A 15937-nucleotide genomic window follows, 5' to 3' on the forward strand; every position below is an offset into this window, starting at 1 on the left:
CTTTGTAACTACATTTTAAGTGGGGAGTGAAGGAAAAACACAGAAGGGACAAGAGAGCGGTGTGCAGAGAAGCAGCTGGCTAAGAAAGCAGGAGAGGGATTTTACGGGAGGGAAGAAAGAAAGGCAAAAGTTTCCACAAACCGAAGCCAGCTTTCTCTCTCCTCCTGCATGTTTTCTGGCTGCCTGCCAGGAGCACGGAGAGGAATTAGAAGGAAAGACCTCTGCTTTCCCCTCTGCTTGCCTGGAGGGGAGGGGATTTGCCTGCTCTTTGTTCCGTTTGAGCAAACACAGCAACGAAACAGAGGAGGGTGGGCAGTAAGACCCTGAGGCAGAATGCAGGAAAGCAACCACTTCCTATTTTCAGGTTTCCCTCTCGGACACAACACACGATTGATTTTTGCTGATTTTTGTTCCTGCGCTCCCCTAATCGGCTCCAGGGACCCCCCCCCCCCCACATTCGCTCCATAACACGCACAGACATTTCCCCTTCCTTTTTAGGAGAAAAAATCTGCGTGTAATAGAGAGAAAAATACGGTATGTAGCCACTAAGAACCCTAAAGATTCGAACTTCCCTCTGTATGTTGCTAGTAGAGGTTTACATGGTAGTGGCAAGTAAGGATTGGAAACCATTTCCCAGAATAAGTTTGAGTGGGAAGGCAGAATCCAAGTGGCAGAACTTGGCTAGTCTATAGAACAGGGCTTGCCAACCCGATGCCCACAGGTGCTGTAGAATTCATAAAGGCTTTCACTGGCATGCCTGGGCAAATGCGCTAGGCACTGGGCTTTCATTTTTTAAAAAAAGGTACGATTCTAGACTTCCTGGGGCAGTAAGTTATGAGACAAGATGTGTAGGTATCTTTTAAGCAATTTCTTTGAAATGGCAGTAAGTGTGATGTGGCTACCTTGTATCTATTTACTGGTACTGAGGCATGTTCTTTGCTGTTAAACAGCAACAGCTTGTGTGTGTGTGTGTGTGTGTGTGTGTGTGTGTGAGAGAGAGAGAGAGAGAGAGAGAGAGAGAGAGAGAGAGAGAGTCAGTCTGAGGAGCAGAGATCACAAAATACTGATTCTGCACAATCAGGACTTGCCATGGTAACCACAAGGCTGTCTGGGGTAGCTGTCTCTCTAATTTTGCGTTATACCACACTCTGCATGGCAGCCATTTCGTGTTAGGTCATGCTTACCCCAGAGCAGCTATTTTGTGACTGGCACCCCCAACACCCTCTCTAAATTGTAAATGGGCCCACTGGTCCAATAAAGTTGGCGACCCCTGTTCCAGGAGATGCTGACCTTAGTCAAGGAACTGAAGCTTGATGTGCTGGTGCAGCAAATGCTGTCCCTATTTAAATTCTATTTTGTAAGAGCTAGAAAGCATGTGGCTGATTCAGATGATATTCTTCAGACCTAGTGGTGATGCTGCCAAGATTAGCTCTTCCATGTTATACAGGGACAGAGATAACCAAGCTAGCAAGTCACTCATCCTTGGGTATTCATTCTGCAATGGTAGTGAAGCAACAGCAAATATACCTAGAGCAGAGATGGGAAACCTCAAGCCTTTCTAACTGGTCTTCAGGAATTCCCCTAGGCCATACCCCAGGCCACACCCCTCACCAGCCCCACTGAACTCCTTTGTTGAGTGCTTACTTAATTGTGACAAAGCCTCTTGCTTGCCTGGGTGCAGTGGTTGATGTCTGCATGTCTAAAAATCTCTGGCCTCTGCATCGCTAGAATGTACTCTACTGCACAAAGGCGAAAGTGGCATTCATTGCTCCCCCCACTTTTTCTTCAAGACTTGCTTATGCGGCCCCCAGAAGGTTGACCATAAGGGAATGTGGCCCTTGGGCTAAAAAGGGTTCCACCCTTGACCTAGAGACTGGGAGAAGCCAGGTATAATCATGCCTCTTGTGCATATGTTGCAGACCAGTGAGTGCATAGCATATTCAGTGCCCAACAGTTCCATATCAGAAAGATATACAAAGCAACGTAAGTTTATACTCGCTTCTGATAACCTGCTTGCTTTTTCCACATCGTCCTAGGTCCAGTCTTTACCCTGCAGTGCTGTCCAAATAGGGAATCCTTGTGGAGTGGGCCAATTTTTGAGGAAGAACTAAAATAGCAAATGTACAGCTTACCTAAACGATGACAAGTGAGGTGCATGTTAACCAAGCAGATTTCTTCCTCTCTCCCTGTCCTACTGCCCATATCTGAAAGGTGTAAACACCAAGTAGGCAGAAAAAAAATTAAGTATATGACTAATGCAGTCAAATGAAATAAACATGGGAAATGTATGGTTTGATATGGGAGCAGTTTCCTGAATCTGTGGAACATTCTTCTCTCTTAGCAGTTGAGTGTAAGGACCATCATTGGGGCAGAGAGCAATGCAGTCTGCTATTCACAATGTGGGGCTGACGGGACTTGAAAGGCAATTATTTTTAGCTACAGCATTGTGTCTCAAAATCACATAAACAGTGAATGTCCTGCCAGCCTCAGCCGTGTTTCATCTAAATGCACTACTGTGGACAAACACAGCATAGTAAGTTGAAATTTCCTCTTGATCACTGGCCTGGTGCCCTCCAGGCATTTTGGTCTACAATTCTGACCATCCTTGACCATTAGTCATGATAACCAGAGCTGATGGGAGATGTAGTTCAGAACAATCCTCCAGGTAACAGAGGATTCTCTCTGCTAACACAAATAAGGATGAATTTAGGGTTGATTTGGACTTTACATATGCAAAGAAGAGCTGTGCGATGCTGATTTCCCTTCACCTCTCTGCTATTACTCTCCACAGGTTCAGGAACACTTTAAAAATAACACATGACACCAAGACATTTATGACATGGTTTAGATGCAATCGTAAGTGAGTGGGAATCGAGCCATGAGAAAACTTGTTAAATTATAGTGTGATTTGGAACATTGTAATTCATGCAGTTTGTACAAACAGGCCAAAGGCAAAACCAAAGTTGATACAACAACTATGACAAATGTACTCCAGTTAGTTAATTTGACATCAAGCAGATCAAAAATAATGAAAAAGACTGAGTAAAATATAATGCCTTGGATCCTTAGATGCATAAGGAGAAGGACGTTCACATTTTTTAAAAAAGTTTGCTCTCCCCTTGTCCCCTCTGCAGCTGCTGGTAACCCTGAAAGGCATTTCTGGAGGAACAGGGACCCTTCTGAACAATATGGGATAAGGAAGGGGCATTTAGGAGGGGTGAACAGCCCCAAATAGGCAGGTGTCAATCACCACCTCCAACTGCAGCATCCTCTACCTCATCCTACATGATGCAGGAGGGCCTCTCAATCCTCAGAGGGTGTATGTAGGCAGCTGTAGGAAAGAAAAAGAACGGCAAACTTCCATGCTGCAAATTTCCTCCCATTTGTTTATCTTACAATTGGGCATTTTTGTGGTACCCATGGTAGTTTATTAGATTTCTAAATTTTGGCTTCCAGGCCAAAAATGTTGGGGACCCCAGGTCTGAACTATGCAAAAAGTGTCAGGGGGGGATGTTCAGGTTTTGCAATTTTAAATGTGCAACTTCAGTTCAGAAGCTCCTTCCATATGAAGCAGCTCTGATAAACACACAGAAGTTCCTGCAGTGGCTTTCTCTGCCAAGATCATCCCCTAGTGATGTATCTAACTGACAGAACAAAACAAAAATGTCTGCTTGCTTTTAATGCAACCAAATCAGCCTTGACTTCATAGTTCATACACACTTTCCTGATTGCACACTGGTCCGTTTCACACTGGTTAAGGCAAAATGTGTTACCAGATATTAAATGTCTGAGCATTAAGGGATTCTATTCCTCCTGTGCGTACATTATACAAAACAAGTAGAGGGAAGTGGGAGAGACAAGACTGGACACAGCTGTTTACAAACAACTACTGAAACCTGCTGAAAAACAACAATAAATAAATAAAAGATGGAGCAATCCATATACAGAAACTGTAAAAGATAAGATAATGTGTGCAGTTATATCTTCCTGTGCTTTTTATTATAACTATCACTATTGTAATCATCATCATCATCATTGTAAACCTATTTTTCTAAGTGTACAAAAAGAAAGAAGAGGAAGAAAACTACATTGCAACATGAAAATGAAGTAAACATGCACAGCTGCCAGATTTTCATGCCCACATCATGCACATTTCTTCACAGCCATGCAAAACTAACTCCAGTTTTTCTCCACGAAACAACCCTCTCCTTTTTTATAGTTTGTTGTAGGTATGTATGCTAATATCTAATAAAGGAAGTGGTTTTGGAAAATAGAATGGAACGAATAAGCAGTTCTTGTCTTTTATAGGTATGTTGCTCTTTCACAGATTTCAAATTGCCCTATAAAAATTCATGAACCAAACACCACACCAACACAGCAAATGCAGCACCATCATAATTATTTTGTTTTCTGTACATAGTGAGTCAATCAAAAAGGTATTGACAGGGCTGAGAACGCTATCATCATCTGTGGATGCATAATCTGTGGAAATGCTGCAGAAGCCTACATTTTCTTCTGACCATAATTCTAAGCCTTAAATCTTGAACCAGATAAGAAGACCCAAGTGAATGCGCCATGGTTGCTTACAGTGTAAGGCCTTAAGGCCTTATTGGCCTTTCCCTTTGGTTCCAGAAATACTGCTTACTAAGGTGGTCCATTTGGATGACACCCAACATCACACCAACAGACATGACTTCCCCTTCTTCTCCTACCCTCCTACAGCTCCCCAACACCCATAGCATAAGCAGGACACTCCAATTGGATATCAATTATTAGATTTGCCACACAAATACTTCTTGAGTGTCAAGGCATCCTTCCATAATGTTTTTATTTAGTCCAGACAATGACTTGATCTCACAGTGTGGATAGAGAAATATACAAATTATCTTCTCCTATGAATTTCTTTTCCTAGTTGCATATCCTTGTTCCTCCCTAGCCTCTTTTAAGTTCACTCCGAGGGCCACATTAGTTTACAACACTTTAAAATAACCAGACTAACTCAGTAACTTTATATTTAAATCAAAAGCAAGATTAGAGCCTGATGTCAGACATGCAAAATGTTCTTTCCTAATAATATTTAATAAAAATATGTCTGAAACTATATTCTGGTAAACCTCCATTCGAAGCTGCAATCTAATGGTAAACACCACTGGAATACTAAGTAGTCTGGTTTCAAGTAAACCCCTTTATGCTACTGCATGGAAATTATAATGTAAGAGAACATCAAAATGGTAGAACAGTATAGGCACAAACATATTGATATAGCATTTCTTCTTCTTGCTCACTGATATTCTTTGCTAACTGAAAAAGCAACACATGGAAGATAAATGAACAATGCTGTGTTTTGAAGCATTTGTAAAATGACCTCTTAAATTACAAAGCAAATCTCAAGAGTACTTCTAAGCAAACTAGATCCTGTGGATGCAGTGCATATATAAAATAGGTTCAAATTACTGTTGCTATTTAAATGAGATTTCTGCAAGACCATTTTGTGTTTCCTCAATATATTGGGAAACATTATTTATTTTAAACATTATTTGCAGCTTACTGCAAAATTCTGCAGGGGATACAATACATAATAATCCCCACAATGAAACAAATTTGTGAGTCTGGTCTGAATTACACCACTTCATGTCAATATAGAAGTCAGCTCAGATTACTTGAGTTACTAACAATTCATACCAAGGAATGACCTCAGGGTGTACATGTAACCACCAGCATATGGCCAAATTTCCTTATCCGCACACACTATTCAAAGCAGAAGAGGTCACATTTAACCATTTAATTAGCTACAGTATCTTATACTCACATTGTGTTGCTTGTTTGTTTTGGAGTAGGGGAAAGACTGGCATAGAGATCTTCTGCCTGTTCACAGATTTCCATTTTATTCCACATAAAAACTTTCATCTGCACTCATATTGGTTTATGTTGTGGCAAACTATGCAGATAGGTAGAGATCCCATGAGCTAGCCTTGCATCTTTACTCTGTTACACTATCGGTTGCTGAACCAAAACAGGCACCAAATCACTGTATACAAGGTGCAACGTGCTACATTTATTATATCATCTTTCATTGTTAACAGCAGAGGTAAATAGCCAATCTGAAAAGAGCCAGTTCTCTCATTAACCACATGGTTTCTTCTTATTAAAGACCCATAATAGCAATTTAACTCATTTGTTAGCACTGTTGTCTGCTTTCATCAGCATGAGCCAATCCACAGGCAGATATATTAAACTATGACATCATGATGCTTGAATGAGAGATACAAAACCATTTGTTATTTCTCCTCTGCATACTTATTGCAAAAACCCAAGTACATTTACATTTTTAAATAACTAAGGAAGTGATGGACCTGTTTTCATACATGACCAGTGAAGAATAAAACCTAAAATGCTAGAAATTTGTTTTAGTTAGTTGTTATTACATTTTCCTCAAAGGAGCTCGAGGTGGCATAAATGGTTTCCCCCTTTGTCATGTTATCACCCACTGAACTTCATGGCCAATGGAGATGTGAACACTGGTATCCCAGGTCCCAGTACAGCTCTCTAAGCTAAGGTTACCAGTTTTTTTTCAATGAATCCGGGGACACTTTTCAACTTCCTACTAAATAGATGGATTTTGTCAGGGGATTTATTTGTAAATCCGGGCACTGTCCCCGGGAAACGGGGACGTCTGGTAACCTTACCCTGCATCACATTAGCTCTCAGGATTCTAGTCAGGGTTGTCCCAAAACCATTGGGCTTCCCCAACCAGTTGTGTTAAGGAATCCAAGGTGTGTCCCATTACCACTAGATATGTTGCAGAGGCAAGGTATGCTTGGCATCTTCTCTGACACTGCAAAGGATTCTAATATGCATCTCTGACTGCGTGTTTTACTTATGCCCCTTAAAACGTGGCTATCCCAAGCAAGATAACAAGTTGCTTGTGCCTGTTCCTGAGTCTTGTCTGATACAATGCCTACCTCTGAAAAACAGAGTGCGCTTTTTCAAAGCACATGGGGTGTTTGTGTGTAGAACACTAAAGGCTCCCAATTCCATATTGTGCAAAACAGAAATCATGAGAAGAGGCCCACACCTTCCCAGAGATTGACTGGGTACATAAGGGGTGAAACAATCTTTCAGGTATCCTGGTCCCAAACTGCATGCACCAAAAAACAGCCCCTTAGCCTGGTACCTAATTGGCAGCCAACACAATTATTTCAACAGGGAGGTGAAGTGTTAGCAATATACTTCCCCAGGAAGCAGCTGAGCTGCCACATTTTGCACCCGCTGCAGCTTCCAAACCAACCTCAAGGACATAGAGCGCATTGCAGTCATTCAGCCTGGAGGCTACCTGTGCATGGATGACAGTGGTCAGGTGATCCAGGTCCATAAATGCCTGTAATTCTCATACCAGCCTAAGCTGATAGAAGACACTCCAAGTTGCTGAAGTCACCTGATATTCCAGAGACAAAGATGGGTCAAGGAAGACCCCCGGATTACAAACCTGCTCTTTCAGAGGGGATACAGCCCCATCCAAAGCAGGCAATTGACAAATTATCAAGACTCGGGAACCATCTACCCCACAGCATCGCCATCTTGTCAGGATGCAGAGTCAGTTTATTGGCCCTCTTCCAGCCCACCACCAACTCCAGGTCCAAGTCTAGCGCCTACATGGCCTATCCCACTTCAGATGCTACAGAGAAGTAGAGCTGGGCATCATCAGTGTATTGATGACCTGACCCCAAATCTCTTAATGACTGTTCTCAATGGCTTCATGTAGATGTCAAATGGCATTGGGGACAAGATGGTACTCTAAGGCACCCCACTGATAGGGAGACAATCACCCAATTCTATTCTCTGGAACCTAAACTGGAAATGGGATCAGAACCACTGGGAAACAATGCCTTCACCAATACCCATCCTAAAAAGCTGTTGAGATATCATGTAAGAATAACAGGATCATATTCACCCCGGCCTTCTCCTGATATCCTCTTAAATCGTTTAATTGTGACCAGGTGGTCACATACCAATGGGAGTGGTTGGATCACCGCCTATTTTAGGATAGCCAAGAACACTCTGTCCCACAAAGATGCATTGATCCTAGACCCACTTGGACATACCCCCCCCCCCCGCAAGCTTTAAGAAGTCAACAGGTGATGGGGTGGGGAGATACATGGCTGGCCACGTTGTCACAAGGACCCTGCCTATGACATCAGGCCACCTAAACTAATCCAAAGAAGTTGCAGCAAATGCCACACTGGACACCTCACTGGACACTGCAGTAAGTGTGGATGTGGTATTGAGACTGCTATGAAGGCAACATTACCTCTGAAGTGCATCGCAAACAATTCACATCGGTGTAAACATACTGACCCAATGACATCTACATGCAGTGGAGTTGATCTGCATGGAGATTGGTCATTTCTGTTTGTTTCATAACTTGGTTTTGAACTGCACTCAGCAGAGCATAAGAAATTATCTTTTCTTTCCCCTGCAGACATTGACTTTGTCAAATGATTTTAATTTTCTTTTTGCGATGATTCATTATTCATTGGGGGGTGCTTTAAGTTTCAGATTCAATGAAACATAGTCAGGCTTTAATTGTCTTTCTGTCTCGTTTCAGTTTGCACAATCTCCCCCCCCCCTTTTTTTTTAACAAATAACAGATGCCACTGGAATTCTCTGCCTATGTATTCTTTAAAGGAACATTCTTTAACATTTCTACCCTCTCTTTTGCAGTATCTGAGAACCACAGGCTGCTGACTCTTCTCTGCGCATGTTTAATCGACCACTATGGTTGTCATGCCAACCAGCAAAGAGAATTCTAAGCCTACACTTGGTATTTCAATGCAGTGACCCAATTACTGTCTGTCAACAAATTCACTGGGACAATAGCAAGTGTAACACATTATTGAGATTAAATCCCAGAGACTGAACTATAAAATGTCTGGAACCAAAATCTTAAATCAGTTTCACAAGGCAAAACACTATAAACAGAGTTAGTGGTAATGCCTTCTAATCCTTCAAATGTAATAGTTGCTCTTAAACAGCTTTTTTTTAAAAATCAAATAATGATCTCTGCCCTGTGTGCTTTTTTGGTAGCACTCAAAAAACCCATCCCACAACTCAATTTTTGTAGTATTTATGTGGCCATTATGTTTTGAAATTTGGAAATATTTAATATATTTTAATATACATTTGTAAAAAGGAAATATTTAATCGACACAAATTTTCCTCCATGAAAACAGTAGTTGAAGATACACATTAAATGTTTCAGTTTTGCACAATGTAGCTGTGAGGATGAGCACTGCAGAAATGAAATCACAGACACTGTGTCTTCATGGTTGGTAAGAAAAAACTAAATGAGCACAATGGATAATTATAACAACTGTTTTCTACAGTGTTCTGAAACAAATAAGAGCAAAGGAGATTTTTCAAGCTGAAGCACTCTCTACTTTTCATTTAACAACCTCTTCAGCATCAATGTGCTGTCCTACACTTCCATTGTTAACATCTGCAGATGGATTGTTCTGATATAAATAATTCAGCTGAAAAACATCATAGTGGAACATGAACTCGACACTGGCATAAAGCCAATCCCACAATCATATGAATAAAATATATTAACATATCACTGTTTCGGCGCACAGCCATATCATCAGAAACCCTGGCGATACCTCCTACCAATCCAGAAAGATATATTTCACACATTATATGCAATTATACACAGAGCAGTCAGTGTGGTATAGTGGTTAAGAGTATGAGCTTAGAATCACCAGTCCAATTCCAACCTCAGCTGTGAACTCACTGGGTTGCAGTAGGCAAAGCACTATCTCCCAGCTGCAAGATAGGTCAGGATTATCAACTCTATCTTGCGTGTTGAGTCCCCAAAGCCACCCCCAAAAAAATTCACACATCACACATCAATTTTTGTTTAAGGTTTTTGGCATGATTTTGGCCACAACTTTATTCAAAATACAAAAAATGTGAGTGGTTGTTTAGGCACTGGTTATGACTCTCTGTCCTTGCCCTCAGGGACAGAACTGACTTCCGTACTCCAAGGGAAGCCAGCGTGGGAAACAAGTATTGGGTGAGAAAATGAAGCTGGGTATCAGTCCCTCACTCCTCACCCTCACGTTCCTGTGGGGCTTGCACGGCCCAAGTCCGATGCCAGGGACAGGACGAAAAGAATGGCAAGCCCCTGGATTCCTTTAACGGAATTCCCTTTCCGCACCACCATTGGAGGGGTAGGCACTTACCCCTCCACCAACCAATTTTAACCAATGCCTAACCGCCAACCTTACAAGTTGTGACGATTTGCTACGCAGTAGGCAAAAACCAAATGGCACCAGCCAATCAGCCAGATGGCAAAATTCCTACCAAGCCCCTGCTCCAAAGCAGATGACCCCATGACAGGCATAGCAAGGTCAAGCGAACAAAAAAAAAACCCCTATTAAAGGGAGAGTGGGCGGGTGATCCGGTGCAAAACAGCCAAGAGGACGCCCAGTGTTGGGCATCCTGTATTTAAAAACTCTGGCTCCTCCTCCGAAAAATGGCAACAATCAAAATCCCCAGCAACCCAATTAACCACTTAATGGCTTGGGTTTTTCCAAAATCTGCCCAGCAACAACAGGGTGGCTTGTTTTCCCCAACCGCAACACGTGCTCTCTGTTAGGGAGAACACGCTTTATCAAAGTGTGATAAGGATAACTGACTTAATGCATATGAAGCTCACAAACTCTGTCTGTGGCACCTCTGGTCAAAAAGGCTCCAATAATAGGTGATGGGAAAGACCTGTCTCTGCCACAGTCCCTGAAAAGCAAGATGAAGAAATAGTCTGACCAGGCATTCCTATGCTATATAAAAGGTTATTATTAGTAACTATCACTGATATTCCCAATCTCTGTGTATTATTAGGTGGCAAAAGCTGAACTCTTACAAATACAAAAAGAGATGGTAGAAAAGAAAGTTATTTTATTTTTGTCCAATCATTCTTTTCAATGAAAGTAGTTCTTACTGCAGGGTCACTCAACCAGGAAATCAACCCATTAACATTCTAAGGAACTTGTGGTAGCAAAATGAATTAAGTAGCACTCTGCCTCATCATCACTTTCTCCTGGAGGTGGGGGAAAAATAGACGTTATATTGCTTTGATTAAAACCCAGGTGGAAAAGGTGTGTCATGTCCAGGAAAATGTAGCATACAGCAGTGTTTCCCAACCTTGGGCCTCCAGCTGTTTTTGGACTACAACTCCCATCATCCCTAGCTAGCAAGACCAGTGGTCAGGGATGATGGGAATTGTAGTTCAAAAACAGCTGGAGGCCCAAAGTTGGGAAACACTGGCATACAGGTCGAAGAACATAGCCACTGGCAGAAATCAATTAAATTGCAAAGCATTAACATGCGAGAGAAATTTCTCACTTGTCTGTAATGTATTTGTTGGTGGACAATGAAGGAAGTTGAACAATATGTAAAACTAAATATAAAAGTGAATTCCAATACGGATATTCCCAAAATTGGAAACAATTAGCATGAATGTTGTTAAATCAGCACAAGAGGCTAGGTAATATGTTTTAAAGATGCACCCATGTGGAAGGCGCAGCATTATTTGGTTTTATTTATTTTAAAAACAAATAAATCACCCATAATCCAAAACAGATTTCAGGGCAAATAATGCAAATAAATTTAAGATTACAAAAACACTATCACACAAACCAACAACACAATCAGATTATAGGATTTGTGTTTTACTTAGCAAATCCAAATAAAGCAGCTCAATGAACAACAATAAAAGTGATGCAAGCGGAACACAAGCAGACGTGTGGTGGTTCTCCACATGTGTCTGCTAGGTAGAAGTCCTGGAAGTGTGCACAATACGTCATGTTCTGAGAGGACAAGTTCACTTCTCTGATGCCAATCTAGTTGTCCTGGAGATTCTGAGAGAGTCAGAGAGGTTGGGGGATCAGGCCTTCATGGACATGTTAGCATCATGTTAGCATCATCACACTCCTAGATGAATGCTCTTCTGTTTTCATAGAGAAGGAGGGTAATGGACAAAGAGGGGGAAAACTCTCTAAAAAGAGGAAGAAGCAAATGATCACTTAGAAAGGACTCCGTTCTTGGAGAAAGGGGCAAAGAGATGTTCTCTCATGCTGAGGATGATCCCAGGGGATTTCCTGGTAGTAGTTGATTTGATAATAAGGGACATAGCTAGATTTGTCATGGGCATGGTGACTGCTTGATGCGAAAGTTGTGGGTGTCATGCATCATCTAGATAGCCTGATAGATGAATCTGGGCAGGAGTCAGGGGTTGTGGTGCATGTTGGCACCAAAGACATGAAGAAATGTAGTTTTGCAGTCCTGGAAGCAAACTTTAGATTGCTAAGTAGAAGGTTTAAAGACAGGTGCTTTGTGGTTGGTTGGCTGGCTGGCTGGCTGGCTGGCTCTCTCTCTCTCTCTCAGTTTTGCTCTTGTTGTTCTTATATTCATTACTCACCCTTTACCAGCAGGTCCCAGGACAGGCTACAATAATTCTGTATTAAAAACAGGCAAAACAGATGACTACAGTTCAACACTCTAGACAGGTAGGTAGAGCTGAGGAGCCCTAGTACTTGGCTGGGAGAGTGCTGTTGGGAGGAAGAGTTGCATTCATTAGGCACTGAAAATGTTTCGGAACAAACTGAGCCTGGACAAAAGGGTCAGACTCCACTTGAACCAAAGTGGAATTAGATTGCGGGTGCTTAAAATCAAGAAGGTAGCAGAACAGCAATTATAGTGATCCCTGGAAGAAAGCCAACAAGAGCTGAGGAGCATTCAGTTCAGAATGAATCATCCCAAAGGGATGAGAGTGAAAATTATCAACATCATTGTTTACTACTACTACTACTACTAAATCACCCTCCCTCCAGAGATTGCAGGGCAGTATAAAAATACAATAAAAATCTAAACATCTGAAAAATTAAAATCTGTTATATTCCATTAACTAATCAGCACACTCAGTTTCAAAGTACCAAACCATTGGCAGCACAACTACCAAAGCCTCCAGTATCAATTTCAGGGCCTGGGAAGGGGCATACTAAACAAGACACTCCATCAGGTTTCTCAAGCTAGGGATAAACTGTAAGGAGGCCAACTTTGCTGCTGACACAAAATTCCTTGGGATGGCAAAAACAAACCAGGATTGTGAGAAGGTCCAAAATGATTTCCAAAATGGCTGAAAGTGAATTAAAATGACAAATGCAGTTCATTGTAATCAAGAGTGCACATTGAGGCCAAATAAAATACTGTTATGAATTTGGAGATGCCAGGCTCCCTTAAATTCCTAGATCTGGTAAGTGCTAGAACTTAATCAAGCCTCCTGAGCCCCTGGATCCAGCAAGGGTTAAAATATGAGCTCAGCCAGTTTCCTGATGAGGCAATCGCCTGTGAGATGAGCCATTAAGAAAACAAAGGAAAGGTAATAACCTATTGAGAAAGCCAAGGAGAGGGAGCTCTGTGCCAGATGGCAAAAGGGTGGGGTCCTTCCTCCAGCTCAGAGTTTGTTAAGAAGGGGTTGGCTGTGATGTGATTTAAAGGGGGAAAGGTTGCAGGTTGGTAAAGGCAGCAAACTGGACAGAGAGGCAGAGCACATTGGATTATTTCTATTTAAATCCAAGGCTCCAGCTATGGGGAAAACAAGATCCTCTTGGGGTGCTTGCCCCCCCCCCTCCATTGTAGGCTCAGGTTGTACATATGTGTAAATAAACCATATATCATAGACATCACAGTCTTTGCTGTGCCTCATTTCCTAAAGGAAACATGGGTAAGTACCTGGAACCCCTGGAATCTTACACCGCTTGGAGACTGGGGTGGCATACAACAATACTAACTTGTATTTGAACTGATGCTTGACCGACCAAGAAAGACACAGCAGCTGTGACTTTGCTCTCATTTCTATTGTCCTCCTTCCTTGTTTTCCTTTTGCCACTGATAAATCTGTATAGATGTACTACCCGTTATCAAGCTATTATGTTACTAATCATTTATTGAGCACTCTTAATGTGGAATGTGCTCTACCGGCTTGAGTTTGTTTCCATAGCAACTCAGTAAGTTTTACTGCTATACATATTTCACAGGCAGGAAATAGAAAAAGCAAGGTGTACCCAAAGCCACCAGATCCAATTCATGGCCAAGCAGGGATCTGAATTCAGGTTCAAGTTGAACCGTTTCCCCCCTTGGTTACTGGTCAATCTGCCTGCCTCACTTGCACCTAGCTGAAGCCACGTTCCCTTGGTCAACAACATATTGTTAACACTAAGCAACTAATTACATATTGCATTAATAACATGATAAACAATCATATTGGTACTGTGTTTATTTATTTTTACAATTGCAGTATCAGGCATAGTGGGGAAGCAATTGTCATTAGTAAAATTTGATGACCTAAAGAAATGCAATTAAAATGAATGAAAATGTGAAATATAGATGGCTATGCAATTGTTTCCAGCCTAATCTATGATTTAGTTTTACTAAACAAAGCTAGGTTTTAACATATTTAATACTAATAATTTCAAATACAGACAGAAAGAGACTTAAACCCAACTACTTTGGTTTAACAAATTTGCTATTTGGGTTATTTCTGTTATTGTGCATTTAGCAAAATATACAATGCATTGTTTTTCAGCTCACTTTAACTTGACTCCTGTTGGAAATCTGTCTTGCTATCTGACTCCAACCACAGTTCAAGATAAATCTGCAAGAAAGCATCTAAAAAGCATTGCCGGGGGCTAGTTGTGTTCACAGAGAGGGTTCAAAGGTTGCAGAGGCTTAGTACATGAGGATTAAAATATATGCCATCCCCAGTTCTCTTTTAATATTTATGAAGCCTTCATAGAACAGAAATGCAACCTAATTGCTTAATTCTTAGTGACAACAGTCATTCAGGCAGCCTGATCAGTTGCAGGCTCAAAGACTACAGAGATCTGCCAAAGAATGGTCACAGCTCCAGCAGATGGCTCTGCTATAAACTGCTTGTTCTTCTCCCACACATGAAGTGGGGTGGGGGAGGGATGGGGCATGCTCTGTGATATCAGCATGTCAGTCAATTTGCTTAGCCCAAGTTTGAACTTAACCTCATGAATAGTGGAATTAGGGCATTTGTGTGCTGTTGCCCAAACGACAGGCAGCCAAAGTAACTCTTTACAACCCTGGGTCTCAGATAGCCTTAGCACACTCATGTTTGTGTACAAATCAACAAATAGTACTTTTTAAAAGCCTTTTTTTGTCATCCGCCACAGGATAACAATGGAGGAGCAGAGGATTAGATTAGGGAAATGTGCTTTTTTAGATTATCCATTTTTAGAGAATGCTACAACATGTAGCTTTTTTCCCCACTTGAGAATTCTATCCAGGCCTGGTTGATTGTGATATAAGCATTTGCAGCCGTTACTGTCTAATATTTCTTTGTGGTGGAGAGTTTAAAGTTTAAACACTAGTTGTTGCACTGGTCCTATACATGCTCCCTAACATGTCACATCTTAATGCTTTTACGACTGCTAACTAGTGCCAGGTTTTATTCACAGTCAAGAGCCTTATTCAGGCATTCAAAGAATACATGGCATTGCGGGGCACTCCCCATATACAACAGGGTTAGCACTGCCTGTCCTATGATCTTTCTGAAACCCACAAACCACCACTGCTATAGCCCAGTTTTCTCATGTCCCCCAAACTCATATTCAATATATCACCTCTTATTTAGAGACTCCACGCCATCTCCAGAACTGACAAATCATCTCTGGACAGCACAGCCAATCACATTAATCAGGGTGAAATCATATTTTAAATAGAAAATTGAAAAACCCTTCCAGTAGATGTTGCATGGTTCGGGGCTGGACAGCTTTGCACCTCATCTTTTTGTTTGTGTGTTCTACTTTCCCCCCTTGATTATACCTTTTCCTATTGGGGGGTCCTTCAGGAA

General features: G+C 41.6%; 1 protein-coding gene across 3 annotated transcripts in view; it reads right to left on the reverse strand.

Moving 5' to 3' along the window:
- The window catches only part of GPM6A (glycoprotein M6A), a 182183-nt gene that overhangs the window by 82518 nt on the left and 83728 nt on the right, over window positions 1–15937 (reverse strand). The window contains exon 2 of one of the 3 annotated variants that reach the window (XM_028744978.2): window positions 2133–2204. The exons of the other annotated variants lie outside the window; for them this stretch is intronic. Within the exon in view, the coding sequence (XP_028600811.1) occupies window positions 2133–2204 (72 nt within the window). The remainder of the gene's footprint in view (window positions 1–2132; window positions 2205–15937) is intronic. 3 annotated transcript variants of the gene reach the window in all.

The sequence above is a fragment of the Podarcis muralis genome, chromosome 9 (assembly GCF_964188315.1).
Source record: "Podarcis muralis chromosome 9, rPodMur119.hap1.1, whole genome shotgun sequence".
NCBI lineage: Eukaryota > Metazoa > Chordata > Lepidosauria > Squamata > Lacertidae > Podarcis > Podarcis muralis.